Source organism: Solanum lycopersicum, chromosome 3, assembly GCF_036512215.1.
Source record: "Solanum lycopersicum chromosome 3, SLM_r2.1".
NCBI classification, from domain to species: domain Eukaryota; kingdom Viridiplantae; phylum Streptophyta; class Magnoliopsida; order Solanales; family Solanaceae; genus Solanum; species Solanum lycopersicum.
The window spans coordinates 57,133,155-57,148,084 of record NC_090802.1 but is presented as its reverse complement, the minus strand read 5'-3'; the positions used below and the strand labels follow the sequence as shown (position 1 = coordinate 57,148,084).

The 14,930-nt window shown below is 32.7% G+C and overlaps 1 protein-coding gene and 1 long non-coding RNA gene across 2 annotated transcripts; one reads left to right on the top strand and one right to left on the bottom strand.

Moving 5' to 3' along the window:
* Positions 1-281: 281 nt before the first annotated feature.
* Positions 282-10,664, bottom strand: LOC101248180 (potassium channel SKOR-like). The gene is made up of 13 exons (XM_004235235.5): positions 10,408-10,664; positions 9,542-9,766; positions 9,386-9,449; positions 7,711-8,050; positions 6,281-6,576; positions 6,041-6,121; positions 5,152-5,250; positions 3,637-3,861; positions 3,247-3,435; positions 2,338-2,413; positions 1,918-2,212; positions 1,243-1,364; positions 282-630 (listed from the first exon to the last, which is right to left on the bottom strand). Exons 1-13 carry the CDS (start codon positions 10,662-10,664, stop codon positions 389-391), a joined length of 2,511 nt encoding a protein of 836 aa, XP_004235283.1. The 3' UTR covers positions 282-388.
* Positions 10,417-11,067, top strand: LOC104646480 (uncharacterized). Its single transcript, XR_740596.4, has 2 exons — positions 10,417-10,689; positions 10,781-11,067. It is a non-coding gene; the product is annotated as an uncharacterized lncRNA (long non-coding RNA).
* Positions 11,068-14,930: the final 3,863 nt, after the last annotated feature.

Sequence of the window (14,930 nt, the reverse complement as noted above, 5' to 3'; positions counted from 1 at the left end):
AGTAAAACTTCGTGACAATGCTGTTTTTCAAAGATGAGGCAAAAGGGCTAGTGGGCGCTATTTCTACCTTTTCTTTGTGAACCTACTACTATGTTAAGGAGTTAAACTAATATTATAGGTGTTGAAATTATTAGTTGAGGTGATTACACAATTATTATACAGATCCTAAGTTCAAGCTCATCAACAAATGTATACATGAGATGATAACCATGTGCTCTCCTCAGCACCAACTGCTTTTCATGCTGATTTTAATCACAGTGATAAGAGTTCATAGTCTGGAGTTTCCAGAAAGCTCCAACATTAGGTTTTTATACTGCATAAATTACTCAGCTGTTACATATTACAACTATATTACAATATGTTGAATAGTGCTGTTTTTTAAAGAACTTCATGTGTATTCGCTTACTAAAAACAGCTTTTGGCCATCAGAGATCATGTTTGTGTCCAGGATTTTGGCTCCATCTTCTGACACTACACAATTTGCTGATGAAACTCTTAATTGCTCCTTCGCTGTGTTAATGAGCTCATCAAGGCTTTGAGGTACCCATAGAACGACTCCTTTTCTTCTCTCGTCTTTGAGTTCCTTAGGTTCTGAAGCAAACACTCTGCATTTAACTCCCTGTCCTTCATCTGTCATGCCAATAAATATTACTTAGCTCAGTTTATGATTGAGAGGGAAACAAATCATTAAAGACTTGGAACACCACAGAATAGATCATACAAAACTTGAGTTCCTTAAAAAACACAGCTATTTTAATAGTAGATTCATGATTTCCCTCCATTGCTGTTTGTTTTTGCACCTTACCAATAAAGAGACTACTGCTTTTTTTCAAAGATAGGCAACCTTTTAATACAATTTTCCAAACTGTACAGAACCCATGTTTTTGGAGGCTTTTGTTAGTCGCGTGTTGCCAATCAGAACTGATTGATAATTCCTTGTACTTCATGGAAATCTGTCTATTACAACTGCAGCTTAGAAATCTAAAAATCATGTTACAGGATGTAACAAGAGTAAGTGATACATGGATTGTGGATTATGGAGAACTCCAAAAATGGCAATTTTAGGTATACACGAATCTTTGCACTCACTAAATAAAGCAATAAAAAGACCTCAAACTCTTGTTTGAAAAATCAAAAAACTACCTTATTTTTTCCAAAAGGTCACGTCGGCCTAATTCATCTACCTCTCTGGTTGGTTTTCCGTCTATTTATACAGAGAGAAGATTTCAGTTGTGATATTACCTTGACTTCTACCAAAACTTGGAGAAAATTCTGATAATTGACTACCCTTTGCATCTTCCAGTAACTTAATAAGATTCTTGTTTCCACCTACTCGAGCTTCATCAAGTGGACTTTTTCCCCACCTACAAATATGTATGCAAATAACAATTTTGAGTGTTCAAGAAGATGATAGTACTTCGCTAAATATGTAGCAATCAAGGATTTAGAAATCATATCGTAAGCAAATGTCTTTGAAAATAGTGACACAATAAAGAAGAGTAAATTAAATGGCTAAAAAGTAGTTTGTGCAATTCTTGTGTGGAAATTTAAAAATCGAGCAGCATTTATCAGGAAACTCCACCATTCACCTGTAAAGACCTCAATGAAGAAGTAAATTTGTTTATGCTGTAACAGAGAGAACAAACATTTCGCGTATGAAACAAAAAATTAATCACTACATAAATGACTCTTCTAGTAAAGCAAATGTAACTGCATATATAAGAAAAAATAAGCTACAATTACATGAATATTATGCATGTTAGAGGACAGATGAACTTACAATAGATATTATGTGCAGTTCTCATGCTCATTAAACTTGATCATGTATGATTACACCTTACAAGCAAGACTAAGAGAGGATAATACACCTACTTCTATTCTTTTACTATAATAAGTGAATTAAATTCCTGAAAGTACCTGTCCACCGCAAAGACACTAGCCCCAGCTTCTAACAGTAATACTGAAATTGGATACAATCCTTCTGATGCAGCAAGGTGAAGTGGTGTTCGAAAATCATAATTTTTGGAGTTAGGATTGATGCCGTTGGCCAAAAGTCTTCTCAAATACTCTACATCTCTTCTTGCAACTGCCTCACAAAGGCAAGTCCCATCATTATCTATACCTAGAAGTGCCCCAGCTTCCACCAGCAAAGAAGCCACATGATCATGACTATTCTTGACTGCTTCAAGCAATGGAGTGTAGCCAAAGTTATCTGTTAAGATAAGGTTCTATGAGAATTCCTTTTGGGGAGAGAACTAAACATCAATGACAGGTAAATTGAAGAATTTAAGTCAAGCGAGATGAGCCAGGTAAATATGAAAGAGGAAAAGAAGTTACCTCTGCCATTGATCTCCACTCCTCTTTGGATAAGGAAAGCTGTAATATCTCCATGTCCCCTGGATGCAGCTAGATGCTGTATTTACAGCATACCAAAGAAGACTTCATCACCACCTTTTGACTAAACATATGAAACTATATCCAACACCTTAGAATATCAACAAAGATACTAAATTCTGTATGGATTTACTTTAAGCAACTGTTGAAAAACATCTGAACTCAGTCTTACTTTGAGACTGTTCTACAGTTGTTAAATATGATTTTTGTATCTTTAGGGTCAAGTGGGTCATGCCTAGAACAGTCAAGGAATTACTTCTCTGTTGGAAAAGTGGAGGTACAGACAATTGCAAACAGAAGATTTGGAAAACCATCCCTGGTTGCATTTGGTGGTCTGTTTGGAGATAAAGGAATAAAAGGTGCTTTGAAGGCAAAACAGAGCCAGATACGAGAATTATCTATAACTAAATTGTCTTTAGGATCTTGGTGTAAGATGGAAGATCTCTTTGAATTAGACAAGATGCTAAAGAGTTTATTAATTACCTACAGAGCTAGTTAGTTTTTCTAATGTAATAGCTATGATGTAAGTTGTGCACAATCTTCGTGCAGTTAACAGTGAGATAAAAATTAATGTAATTATCAAGGAAAAAAGAAGAAAGGACAATCTTTCTGATTGTCTCTTCCAGTCACAGAAAGGTCATCGAAAACTATATGACTCTAGATTCTTGGGAATACATTAGGAAGTGCTTATAAGATGAATATGTACATATTGTTTATTAAGGCTTATTTATAATTAACCTTGACATAGATATTAGGTAGCTAAGGAAACAAGCTATAAATAAATTAATGTGAGAGGAAACTGTAAGAGTGATAGAAGACTTCTCAACACATATATAAGCTAAAAATCGATACCAGAGGTGATCTTCCATCATAATCAGTTCGGTTAGGCTCTGCTCCTGCACCAATTAAACGACTCAGTCGATACAAGTCTCCATCATGAGCAGCACAGTTCAACCTCATGGCCAGCTCAGATTCATGTTTTGCAATATTTAGTGTTATGTCTGACTCCAATATCTTACTCCGAAGGCTTGACTCTCTTCCCTGAGAAATTCCAAATATCACATAAGATGAAAATGGCCCTTTCTGTCATTTTCCAAATGTCACCCAAGACATTTTTAAAAAAAATGCTACCTTTCCAAACACCTACGTCCAGTTGAGTTGCTTACTGCTTAACATAACATTTGAAAAAGAAAAAACAGAAATTTGGAAGACAATAAGAGATTAAAAACGAAAAGACCGAACCTCAAGGAGGTTATTGATGATCACACGACCATCAGAGAAGTATATTCCCAGAATCTCCACTAGAGATTGTTTATCAATTCGTAGTAGTCTAGATAGTTCAGAAACTTGAACTGTATAAGGGACTGGAATGTTACAAAGAACTGAAATTTCACCAACAGAGTTGTAAGTATGAAGATCCAGGAGAGATTCTTCAGTTTCATTTTCTTCTGATTTTGTTAGTTCTTCCTGTAGACAATAAAAATATGAACAAACAGTTAATACACATACAGTCAAATATCTATATAACAACCTTGTTTGTTTTTGAGATTTTTTTGGCTTTTATAGTGACTTCTTGTTATACACCTATAACAAAATTAGTCATTTAAATCTTATTTGGCTGTTATAAATGGTAATTTTACAAAGAGTGTATTGAGTGTATTGGTGTAAAGATGGTTGTTGATATTACAGGTAAAGACTGTTATAGAGAGGGAAAATACAGCATAAAAATCTATTCAGAGAAAAACTAGGCTTTTATAGTGAATTATTATACTATAAGGATGTTAGGTCTGATTGTAATAGAAATTGAGACCCTGTTAAGTTCTTTGACAACTCATTCAATCCTTGAAATAAAATCCTTCCCTTCAAGTTCATATTTATTTTAGTATCACTGATACAACTGATCTTATATCTGCAAAAAATGGAACTATTCCTAGTAGTTTTATGAATAACTATCTCAGATGGCATAATAGACATAACCTTGTATCTGTAGTTCTTTACTATTATTCCCACACATTTACATGGATAAATCATTTCTCACGACCAAATTAAGGGAGAGTTGGACAATGACAGAGTAGTGGAGTTCATTACTTATGCTGTTTTTGGCAAGCTAAGCATCAGCAACAGGCATCCACTAATTTCACAAAGATGTCTATTTAATTTCAGATTTGTTTGCAAGAGAACTAGATTTTACATTGTTTGGAAAATTACCCCACCTATAAATATTGGTGTGAACAAAATAGCAAAGATGTGATTTTCTTTAAATTTTAGGAGAGTAAACCAACTTTCCTAGTCTATCTTTGCCTCTACTTATTTCTGATTTCTTTGCATCAAAAAAATTTCCAACTTGTGCATATTCTATAAAGTTTGGAAGGCCAAAATGAAGAATCACAAACAGCCATGAGTATCAAGACAAACAAAAAAAAATTCCAACCTAAACTGGAAGTCCTTACTTTTAACCTGGAGAACAACTTTCCCAAGATAATGCAGATGACAAAACATTTAGGGCGTAGGAAGGAGGAAACAGAAACTTTGTATGCTGAATCTTTTTTTCTGTTTGCTGTTCATTTTCATTTCCTTGTTCTCTTTTTCCCTTCTTCCTTCATCATCCTCTCAGTTTGGTTTTAATTGGGCTTAACTTCTGTAGCTAATTGCTATAGCTACTACTACTTCCATGTCACCTCTCTAACTGGGTTTAGGAACTATTCCTTTTAGCATCTTGTTTAAAATGAATATGGAATTTAAAGATGGAAATCGTACCACTTTACCGTGACAGACAAAATACAGTTGATCCGCCATGCTACCCTGTTCCAAAATAACTTCCCCTGGAAGGAAAAATTCTTCATGTACTTTGATTGCCTACAAAAGAACAAAGATGTGGTGAGGATAACTCTTCACTACTATAAACTTCACATTTTCACAACTACTTGTTATCAGCTTCAATTTCGGGGATATTAGCAAACAATACACCCTAATTTGACGTAAACATGAATCATAAGAATTGGACTAATCATTAACCAAATAAGCACAAAACTGTTGGTTGTTGTAATATTTTGAGGAAGGAAACAGCTGATAAGTATAAAATTTTGGGCAAGAACTTGAGAGCTTTAAATAGAAATCGTATAAAGCTCTAAAGGACAGATAAATCTTCCTTAAAGATGTATGATGAATGTGAAAAGGAGCTGCATTTAATTCAACTCATCTAGCTATTTACATATCTGCTTCAAGCTAAAAGGAGATAACTATTCCATAATCACTATGAAATGGACTTGATATAGGATGGATTTATTTTGTTTATTCTTGCTGATAAAATAGGATACAGCCTGATATAAGAAAATGCATTAGTAGTCTGGTGGAACAATTGGGGTGCATGTAAGCAGGCATGAACACCAAAGTTCTGAAAAAACTGATCACTGTTTCAGTAGATTGAACAACCCTTGGGATATAGGAGCATATCCATTTGTACCAGGCAAGATTGAATCACATTAAGGAGAGCTGCTTGATGAGAAATAAGCAGAAACTATATAAGGATTTGACTCCACATTTATTCCTCAAAGATGCAAGAATAAGTGAACCAGAGACACTTTTGTAAAGAAATGCGGAATGAAAATAGTTTGAACTCCTTTTCTCTGTTGTTAAGTGAACTTACAATCTGTTCGATAAATTCATCCGAGCAACCTCTGAAAAGTGGGACTCCCCTGATGTAGGGCTCATATAACTTCCGCGCAATCTGCAAGAAGAATCATATATTGGGGCAACAGCATTCTAAACAATCATACTTCTACTTCTAACATTTTCTTTCCCTGATCTTCCCTTTTCCTTTGGTTACAGTGGCCAATGAGCAAGATATTGTAGAGACTAAAAAGATAAAAAAATCTTCTTCCAATACCTTAGCTCGAATTGAAGCTGGAATATCCTGTAGAACAGAAGACTCATTATAACGGCTCTCATACTGTAATCTGACATGATCTTTGATCTCTTTGCTTAAGCTCTTCCCCAGCTTGTTTCTGTTCATATATTTTATAAGATCTGCCATTTTATCCCTAAACCTTTCAGTTTTGGATCCTTTTACGATCAATGCTGCCATGTTACCGAGCAGGTAGGCACCGAGAATCATATCAACAGAGACATAGATCATCACAAATATCATTTCCCTTACATTTACTGCATGAATTTCTCCATAACCTATAGCATAAGAGAACAATAAAATGCATTATACTCGGACCATGATTTTTAGAAAAGTAACCTTTCCAAGTTCATACTGCTCTAAGAATTAACTAGAAGTTGTTACCTATAAGCCAGTAGTACCAGAACCAGATATTGTTCCTAAAATGTATGCCTTAGCTTTTGATCTAAAATATTTAATAAAGGGAGACATTTTTTTCAGTTCATTAACAATACCTTCCTACTTGTAATTATTTGAGACTGTTTTATAATATCTTGAGTTGTTAGCACAGACCAGAGGAAGGATTGCATAAATCTTTCCAGTATATCTCATAGGAATTATTTTTATTGCAGAGAGTAAATTGGCTTGTCTTTCTGGAGATTTATCTAGCATTAGGATCTAGTAAGAAGGAACAATGTCATGATAGAAAATTCTAGGATCCAAACCATTCTACTTCAGAGTCTCTTTACTAATAGCACTTTTACCAGCCTTAGAGCTGTATAATACAGAAGAGCCAAGAGTTCAGCTATATATGTTAGGCATAATACCAGGTAATAAGTTGAGTGGTAGAATATTCCAAAAGCTAAATTCTTTGTACTGTCACTAATGTGTTGCATTTTCAGTATATCTAATTGTGTAGGTTACGGAAGAAACAATAACTCAGAGTCCTTAGCAATAGCAGTACAATCATTCCTGTTGCATCTGAATTTCTCAATATCTTCAACTCCATGAAAATTTTATTCTTCACAGAATTATTGAAGCATGGCTTCATGAGAGAGATGACCTTTGCATCAAGTCACTATTACTCTCCGGCAATGGAAATTACTATAGTTAGTTAGACCTGACTAATCTCAACTGTAATTCCTAATAAACTGAGTCACGATATATAACAGCTTACTCCTTCAGTTACTTTGCTAATACTTCCTTTAATTTTCTTTTTTAGTGGTAAACAGTAAGCAAAGAAGTTATGAGATGATACACACTTGTGATTGAGATGAATCTAAAAGATTTCTATAATACTGCCAAGTAAAAAAGGGGGTAAAATGTGATTGTTGTTTTACACATTTGTATAAAATAAGTAGATGGAACTGGATTGATAAAATCAACAACTTGATATAGTGTAAACTTTGACATGAAAAAGCAAAATAGCTTACCAACAGTTGCCATTGTAACAACGGCAAAGTACAATGATGTGATATACCGAGTCCATAAATCAATATCTCGGAAATCTGTATAGTTATAGTCACCCATCTTCAAACTTCCTATCCATGTATAACCTTCTTCCCACGGAGGCAATGTAGTAGCCAGATAGTAAAAGAAGCAGGCAGCTGTGTGAGTGCAGTATAATTCGACAACAAATAACTTTACAATCCTTGTAAACAGATAGTTCAGGCGGATATCTTTCTCCAACCTCTCAAAAAGTTCTGTCACCCTAAGGGCTCGGCTCAGCCTAATCCATAAGATATACCTAACTGGCTCCTTTCTGCCACTAGCCTGTTCACAGGAAACAGCTTAATGATTCATTTTATAGCCCATAAAAGCCAATTTAGTTGCTATTGACAGCTTTGGAAACAGACTAAATGGAGTGCACAACTGTCCTTAATCTAGCATAAATAGAATTAACATTCAAGCTTCAAAGTCATCAGATTCACCAAGATTTCTGTTGATAATCATAGTACAAGACTAAAACATTGACCTTTACAGATTTCGAGAGGATTATAACACTTCAACAAAGAAGAAAATGATGAGAACACAAAACTAAAAGACAAGTCCATAATCAAAAGGGAGAGTTCTTCACACTTGATAGATACACAGTTCTCGAACTTTCGATTACCACTTTAAACATCCTGAAAGGATTTTCTAGATGCCACAATTAAATTTTCAATTTCCTAGACCGGAAATTTTAATTACAAAGTCAGTGAAAGGAAGAATAATTCTGTGAAATAACAGAAACTAGTTTGTGATCACTTCATTTGTCCCCAAAGAGAAGGATACAGGGCAATCAATTTACTCCAATGCAAAAAATGAGATAACAAGAACAACTTGGTGTTTTTGGGTGCAGGCCACTATAAAATATCTATGGCAGTTACGAAGTCATAACACATTATTATAACTATAGCGCATCTGTATAAAATAGCATAGCCATAATTGTGACGTCCCGCCACATTTCCAGCCAGTTTGCAGCATACGAAGGGGGCAGGCGGCCCTAGAGCCTTGGAGAGGTTTGTGCAAGACTCTAGAGCCTTCTAGATTCTTGGGGCAGACTAGAGAATTCTAGGAGCCTTTTGGAAGAGCTAGAGACATATTCTAGGAATATAGAACATGTATTGAAGTGCATGTACTTAGGGACTTGTATAGCAGCATTTATTTTTTCTTAGGCCTTAGGGAGTAGTATAAATAGAGGGTCATTCATTTGTAAATGCATCCATCAATTGAATAATCGAATACAAGTCCTCTCCTCCAAAGTCTTTCTTTGTCTTTCTTCTTATTCTCTTGGCGTTCGGAGTTAAAAGGCTTACTTGAGCTTACCAGATCGTGAAAGAATCGTGAGTAAGTTGTCAAGTGCGGCACGGAGTCTTAGAAAATACTAAGTCCGTGACACATAACATATCAATCAATCTATCAACTAAACCTCCATGCCAAATTAAACTGCATGGATCTACTGTCACTATTCAGCACCATTCAGGTACGATTCATCATTGCAACACAATGTTAGTACAAAATTTCAACCTATCATAACTCTCCTCCACTATTGGAATGTTCTATCAGCTAAGGCAATGGTGATATAAGGGGAAAATATTAACCAAAGAGGGAAAAAAAGGGGAATACCTTGTATATAGCATCCCAGGGAAAGCAACCTAGCAAGTCCAGGAGGAAACGAGATTTCAAGTACCTATGCAAATTATCCAAGGGTTCAGACTGTTCAGTACAATCAAAATCGGCGATTAAAAACAAAGATACTTCGCAAGTCAAAAGTGTACAAACCGAATGGCGATGAGTTTACGATCGTAGATCATGCAGTGAGAATGAGAGTCTCGATAGACAACGAAGAAGAGAACGACTATGTCGATGAGGAAAGCAATTTGGCCGGCGATATCGAGAAGGAACAGATTTTCCGGGAGTCCTCTGAAGAAGCCAAACTCCAGTGGAGTGAAGAAGGAGGAGTACACCGCCCATATCAGAATGAATTGCGTCCACAGTATGTACCACCTGCATTCAAAATTCTGATTTATTTATTAATCTAAGCCGGAAAGTGGCGTTGTAGTGGTGAGGTTTACTGGTTGCTTCCTTGGCGCCAATGCCCAATTATAAACAAGGATTAAAAAATTAAATTTAAAAAAAAAATGAGGAAGGGGTTTGATATTACACTTGGGACACATTTATGTAATGAAAAAAAATGAAATAATCTTAAAGAAAAATCTCTAGAACCCTTTAATCTCTTGCTAAGTTGTAAAGTTTAGAAAAACTTATTACAAAATTAATAATTAATACAAAAAATTAGCTATATAGTAGCTTTAAATAACTTATTTCGAAATAAATAATTAAATGACAAAAATGCCCTTTTATACTTTTTTTAATATATTATTAATCACACATTTTACACTTACGGAAGGTATTTGAAAATGACCCATTCACTAATAAATAATCTCACGTCTGAACATAATTAATCATATCAAAACTTGTCTTCAAATCAAACAATCCAATAATATTTTGATATAAAAATTTAATACCCAAATAAAATGCAAATTATTTAAAAAATAATATAATCATGTGTCATATAAATCAAGATAACGAAAGTAACGTGACAAAAGGCTATTGGATTATTTTTTCCTTAAATAAGCATGACTGACCAATTATCAGGGCGAATAATAAATCGGTGATCTCTGCGTCCCCTGCTTCTACTACTACTACTCTCTCCATTATTTCTAACACTAACAGTACTACTGTTGTCGAGAGTAGAGTAATTCCGCAGCAGCTTCAACCGATTCTTCCAATTAGACGCAGATAATTTGATGGAGGTTGATGTTTCTTCATTGAGATCTTCAACCTTAAACTCTTCTTCTTCTTCTGAATCTAATTCTCCGGATCTTCGTTTTCCTCTATCCATGGATCAGTTACAACTTTATTTAATGGTTTATAAAATCTTACTAGTAGTTTTTTTTATTGTTGTTCTTAATGCTTGTCTTATAGATGGAGTGAATTATTAATTAGTTGCTGTTGCAGGATACGAACCGCTGGACAAGATGAGGTGGTTTCAGAATAAATAGCATTGGACGAGGAATATAATCTTTTTATGTCTACTCCAGAATCAAATGAAATTTAAAGAGATAAGCACAGAATTTATGCTGCATTATTGGGTTAATTACAGTGTGAAGTTTTATTCTGGCTAATTTCTAAAGTATTTAATTTAAAATCATAAAGTTTCTTTTTTTGGTCATTAATTGATGTGTGTGTGTACATATAAATTAATTTTCATTTTCGTTTATTATGAATGTTAACGTTCTTACGTATAGTTTAGCGAACTTTATTTTGAGGTGCTAATGTTTGTGGATTCTTTTTTGGTTTATTTAACCTTTTGTGAATTCCTTATGTCTTTGACTTAATTACAATCAAAATATGCTTATAGAGTTTTTTTTTTCTATTTTTCTTTTCTTTTATGGGGTTGATTTTTCGATAGTTGATACACCTTACAAACGTAGTAACTGAAATTGTAATAAAGTTTTAAATTTTACAAGATAAATTAAAAGACTTTATTATTTAATTTAATGAGAATCGACGTAAGAGACTTAAAATGATTAAAAAAAGAACAGTTACAAAAAATTGCGACAATGTTTATGTGGTGGTTGGTGTATGTATCTACATAGCAGCAGTACTCTCAGTCGATGGCATTGCTCCGATGTTGTGTCCATCTTATAATTAATAGTCTCTTTTTTAATGACAACTTTAGTTTTGCATTTTGAAAGATCTCACAGTAAAAATCATTATTTCTAGAAATATTTTTTGAAAAAGCAAGAGACCCAATAAAATTATCTTCGTTCTAAGTTATAAATGAACCAGATGATCATTTGAAGTCTATTCAGTACTCTGAAGTATAGCTAAAACTAAAGCAAGCCATGTTGGGTTCTTGAATTCTAAATCAATAAATTAATTGATTTAGTAGATAATATAGACAGAGCTCAAAATTTTTAATTTTTTTTATATTAAAAAAAGAACTTTAAGGCAACTTCCTTTGAAGTCCCCAAAACCCCCTGAAAAGTGATGAATGGTGATGAAACTAATGATGTTTGGGAAAATTACTTCTAAATTTAAATTAATTAAGAAGTGCGCATGACAATGAGAATACATATATACTAATGTTTTCTTATATATTTGGCAAACACATATGGACCGGTAAATAGTCTTTTTCCACTGCAAGCTAGGGTCCAACTTGTTTGCTACTGCTACCAACACCCTATGTTTCTATTTAATTGTACTTTAAAAATCACATACATATTAAGGTATCAACTATTATTATATATTAGTTATAATTTTATTATCAATTTAAATAATTATATAACTCTCCAAGTATAATAAATATATTTTTTGATTTCAAAAAGAATACATTACAATTTAGTAGTGCTAGAGATTTTCTAAAATTAAATAAGGGTATATTAAAAAAAATTATTGTTCTTTTTTTATTTGTTAAAATGGACAAATAAATAAAAACAAATATAAAAAAAATATAAACGAGTAAATAAAAACAGAAAGTAAGTGCTATAGTTTTACATTCATGCATCAGAAAATTAAACACATATCGATTATGAGGCATAATATATATAGTGCATCTAGTCGTTTTAGCTGATTCATATTTCCATCATTTTTGGTTTTTACTCTTAATTATACTTCATTTGTCCATAATTATTTGTCAGAATAAGGTCATGCACTTTCCTCAAGAATAATTTAATACAAGATGTAATTTGACTAATATAACTCTATTATACCAAGAATAACAAAAATCTACATAATTAAGGGTAGAATTGAAAAAATGACTAATTATTTTTTTTTGTTTAAATTGACAATTGATTTTCAATATCTATTTTTAGTATATTTGTCAAAAAATTGTGAACGGAAAGAGTATTTATGATATCCACGTCAAGAAGCTGTCTCACAAGTCATTTCCCTATCCCCACTCCCTTTAATACTTTTTTATCGTTTTTTAAAAAAATAATCTTGAAGGAAACAAGCTATTTCAATGAAGTAATTGATGAATGAGACGTTTCATATTTGGTGAATGAGTAAATTTAATCTTGAGCTTCTTATAATATTTGAAAGTTTCCTATTTAATCTTGAGCTTCTTATAATATTTGAAAGTTTCCTTCCTTTGAATGTATTAGCTCTTAAATTATAATTGTATAAGTTAGATTCAAAATCTAATTTAACGATGAAATTAAAAGGTACCTAAGATAATCAGTGGTCATGTACTGTTGTGTTAACAAGAATGATTGTACAAAACGGCTACGCAAGAGACTTTTACATGATGAAAGAAATTATTTTCTCATTCAAAAATAAGTCATATTACATATATATCCTTTTTAAAATTACTCTTTTTAAAAATAAATGAAGTTTTATATCATTAAAGAGACACTTTTTCCTCCAGTGAATTTTATCAGTTGTAAGAAAGTAGATCACTTTTTTTTATCATCATTAAAGAGACTTTTTACTCCAGTGAATTTTATTAGTGGTAAGAAAGTAGATCACCTTTTTTTTTTTAGGAGAGAGTAGTTTTTTTTAAAAGGGTGTGTGATAATGTATTTATTAAAAATACGTTAAAAAAATACATCATTTTTATGTAGGGAGTATTACATTTGTGCCAGAGGGTTTCTTAATTTAATGGTGAAGAACCAGCAAATACCGGCTGCATGGTGGGCTATTAGTACCCTTGGATATTACTTCATACAATTTAAACTTATGAGTGGCTGTAGAGGCCTGAATTTTGAGATAATGGATGTATTATTACGAAAAGGTAAATTTAAGATATTAATTTATTCGGTGTAATTTCATTTTGTCAAATGAAAGATTCAAATTTTTTACTTCTCTTAGAGAGGTGCATCTAATTATCTTCGCACGACATTATACAATACTTCAAGTGTGAATTTACACATCGATATTTAAATACTTTTTAAAAAATATAATACTACTATATATGATTTCAAGAGGGGAGCATGGGTTCACGTGAACCCGATGACCCCCTCCTGGATACGCATATGAGTAGCTCACTTGTACTCGTAATAGCAAATATTTGGTGTTCAACATTTGCATCATATTTACTAGACTAGACGTGTGTTTGGTGCGACGAGCTCGATCCAGAAGGTAAATTTCTTGCTTTTGCAAGATAAGGGGTTTCAAACTTGGGACCTCTAATGTGAAAGTTTCAAGCCCAAATCACTGGGTCACCCCAAGGATAAGATGCCTCTATAAAATGTGTTCAATTTCACTTAATTAGATTATTGGAGACTACTCAATTCTAAACCCTAGTTCATATCTATATAAAAGGTATTATATTTCATTTGAAAAGACATCTCGAATATCCCATAAAAATATTGCAAAAATTACATTTATTTTATTTTAAATATGAGTGTTACAATCTCAATATATCCTATTTTCAAATATAAATTCAAGGGCTTTTTAGCCTGATCTTGAAGTTATTCTTGACTTATACTTAGATTCAAGGCCTTTGAGTTTGATTTTGAATCTTGTATGTGAATTAATCAAGAACAAGTTCAAGATTCAAGCTCAAGAGCCATTAAATTTATGTTTAAAGATGAATAAAAGTATTTACAAGTAATAATAACACTCATATTTTAAAATCAAATAAATGCGAATGTTATGCGATTTTTTCTGGTCTTATTATTATTTTTTCAATACAAATTTTACTTTTTATAAATTCCGGCACCGATGGAACAATTTCTACCTTTCCTCTTAAATTTTCCAATATCAAAATGGCTTCAACTATAGAAGAACAATGTAACTAGCAAGCTTGACTAAGCAATTGAAAAGACTTGACAAAGTATGTACACCATCAAGATGCTAAACTTTCCAAGCTGACAAATAAGATAGATAGCATATTGGAACGGAATTATATGATTTTTAGGATGTCCAATTGAATATTTTTCATTAAATTTTTTTTATATATACAAGTAAAATGATATGTCAAATAATAATTAGCTCAAATCAATGCAATTGGTGGTCATGTTTTCATAAGTTATATTTTATCATCACCCATAGTAACTATACGAATATGTTTTTAAAAAAAAATCAATGAAATACAACTGAATCATTAAAAAAAAAATATATTACTTATTCAAATATTTTCAATTAAAAAAGCATATAATAT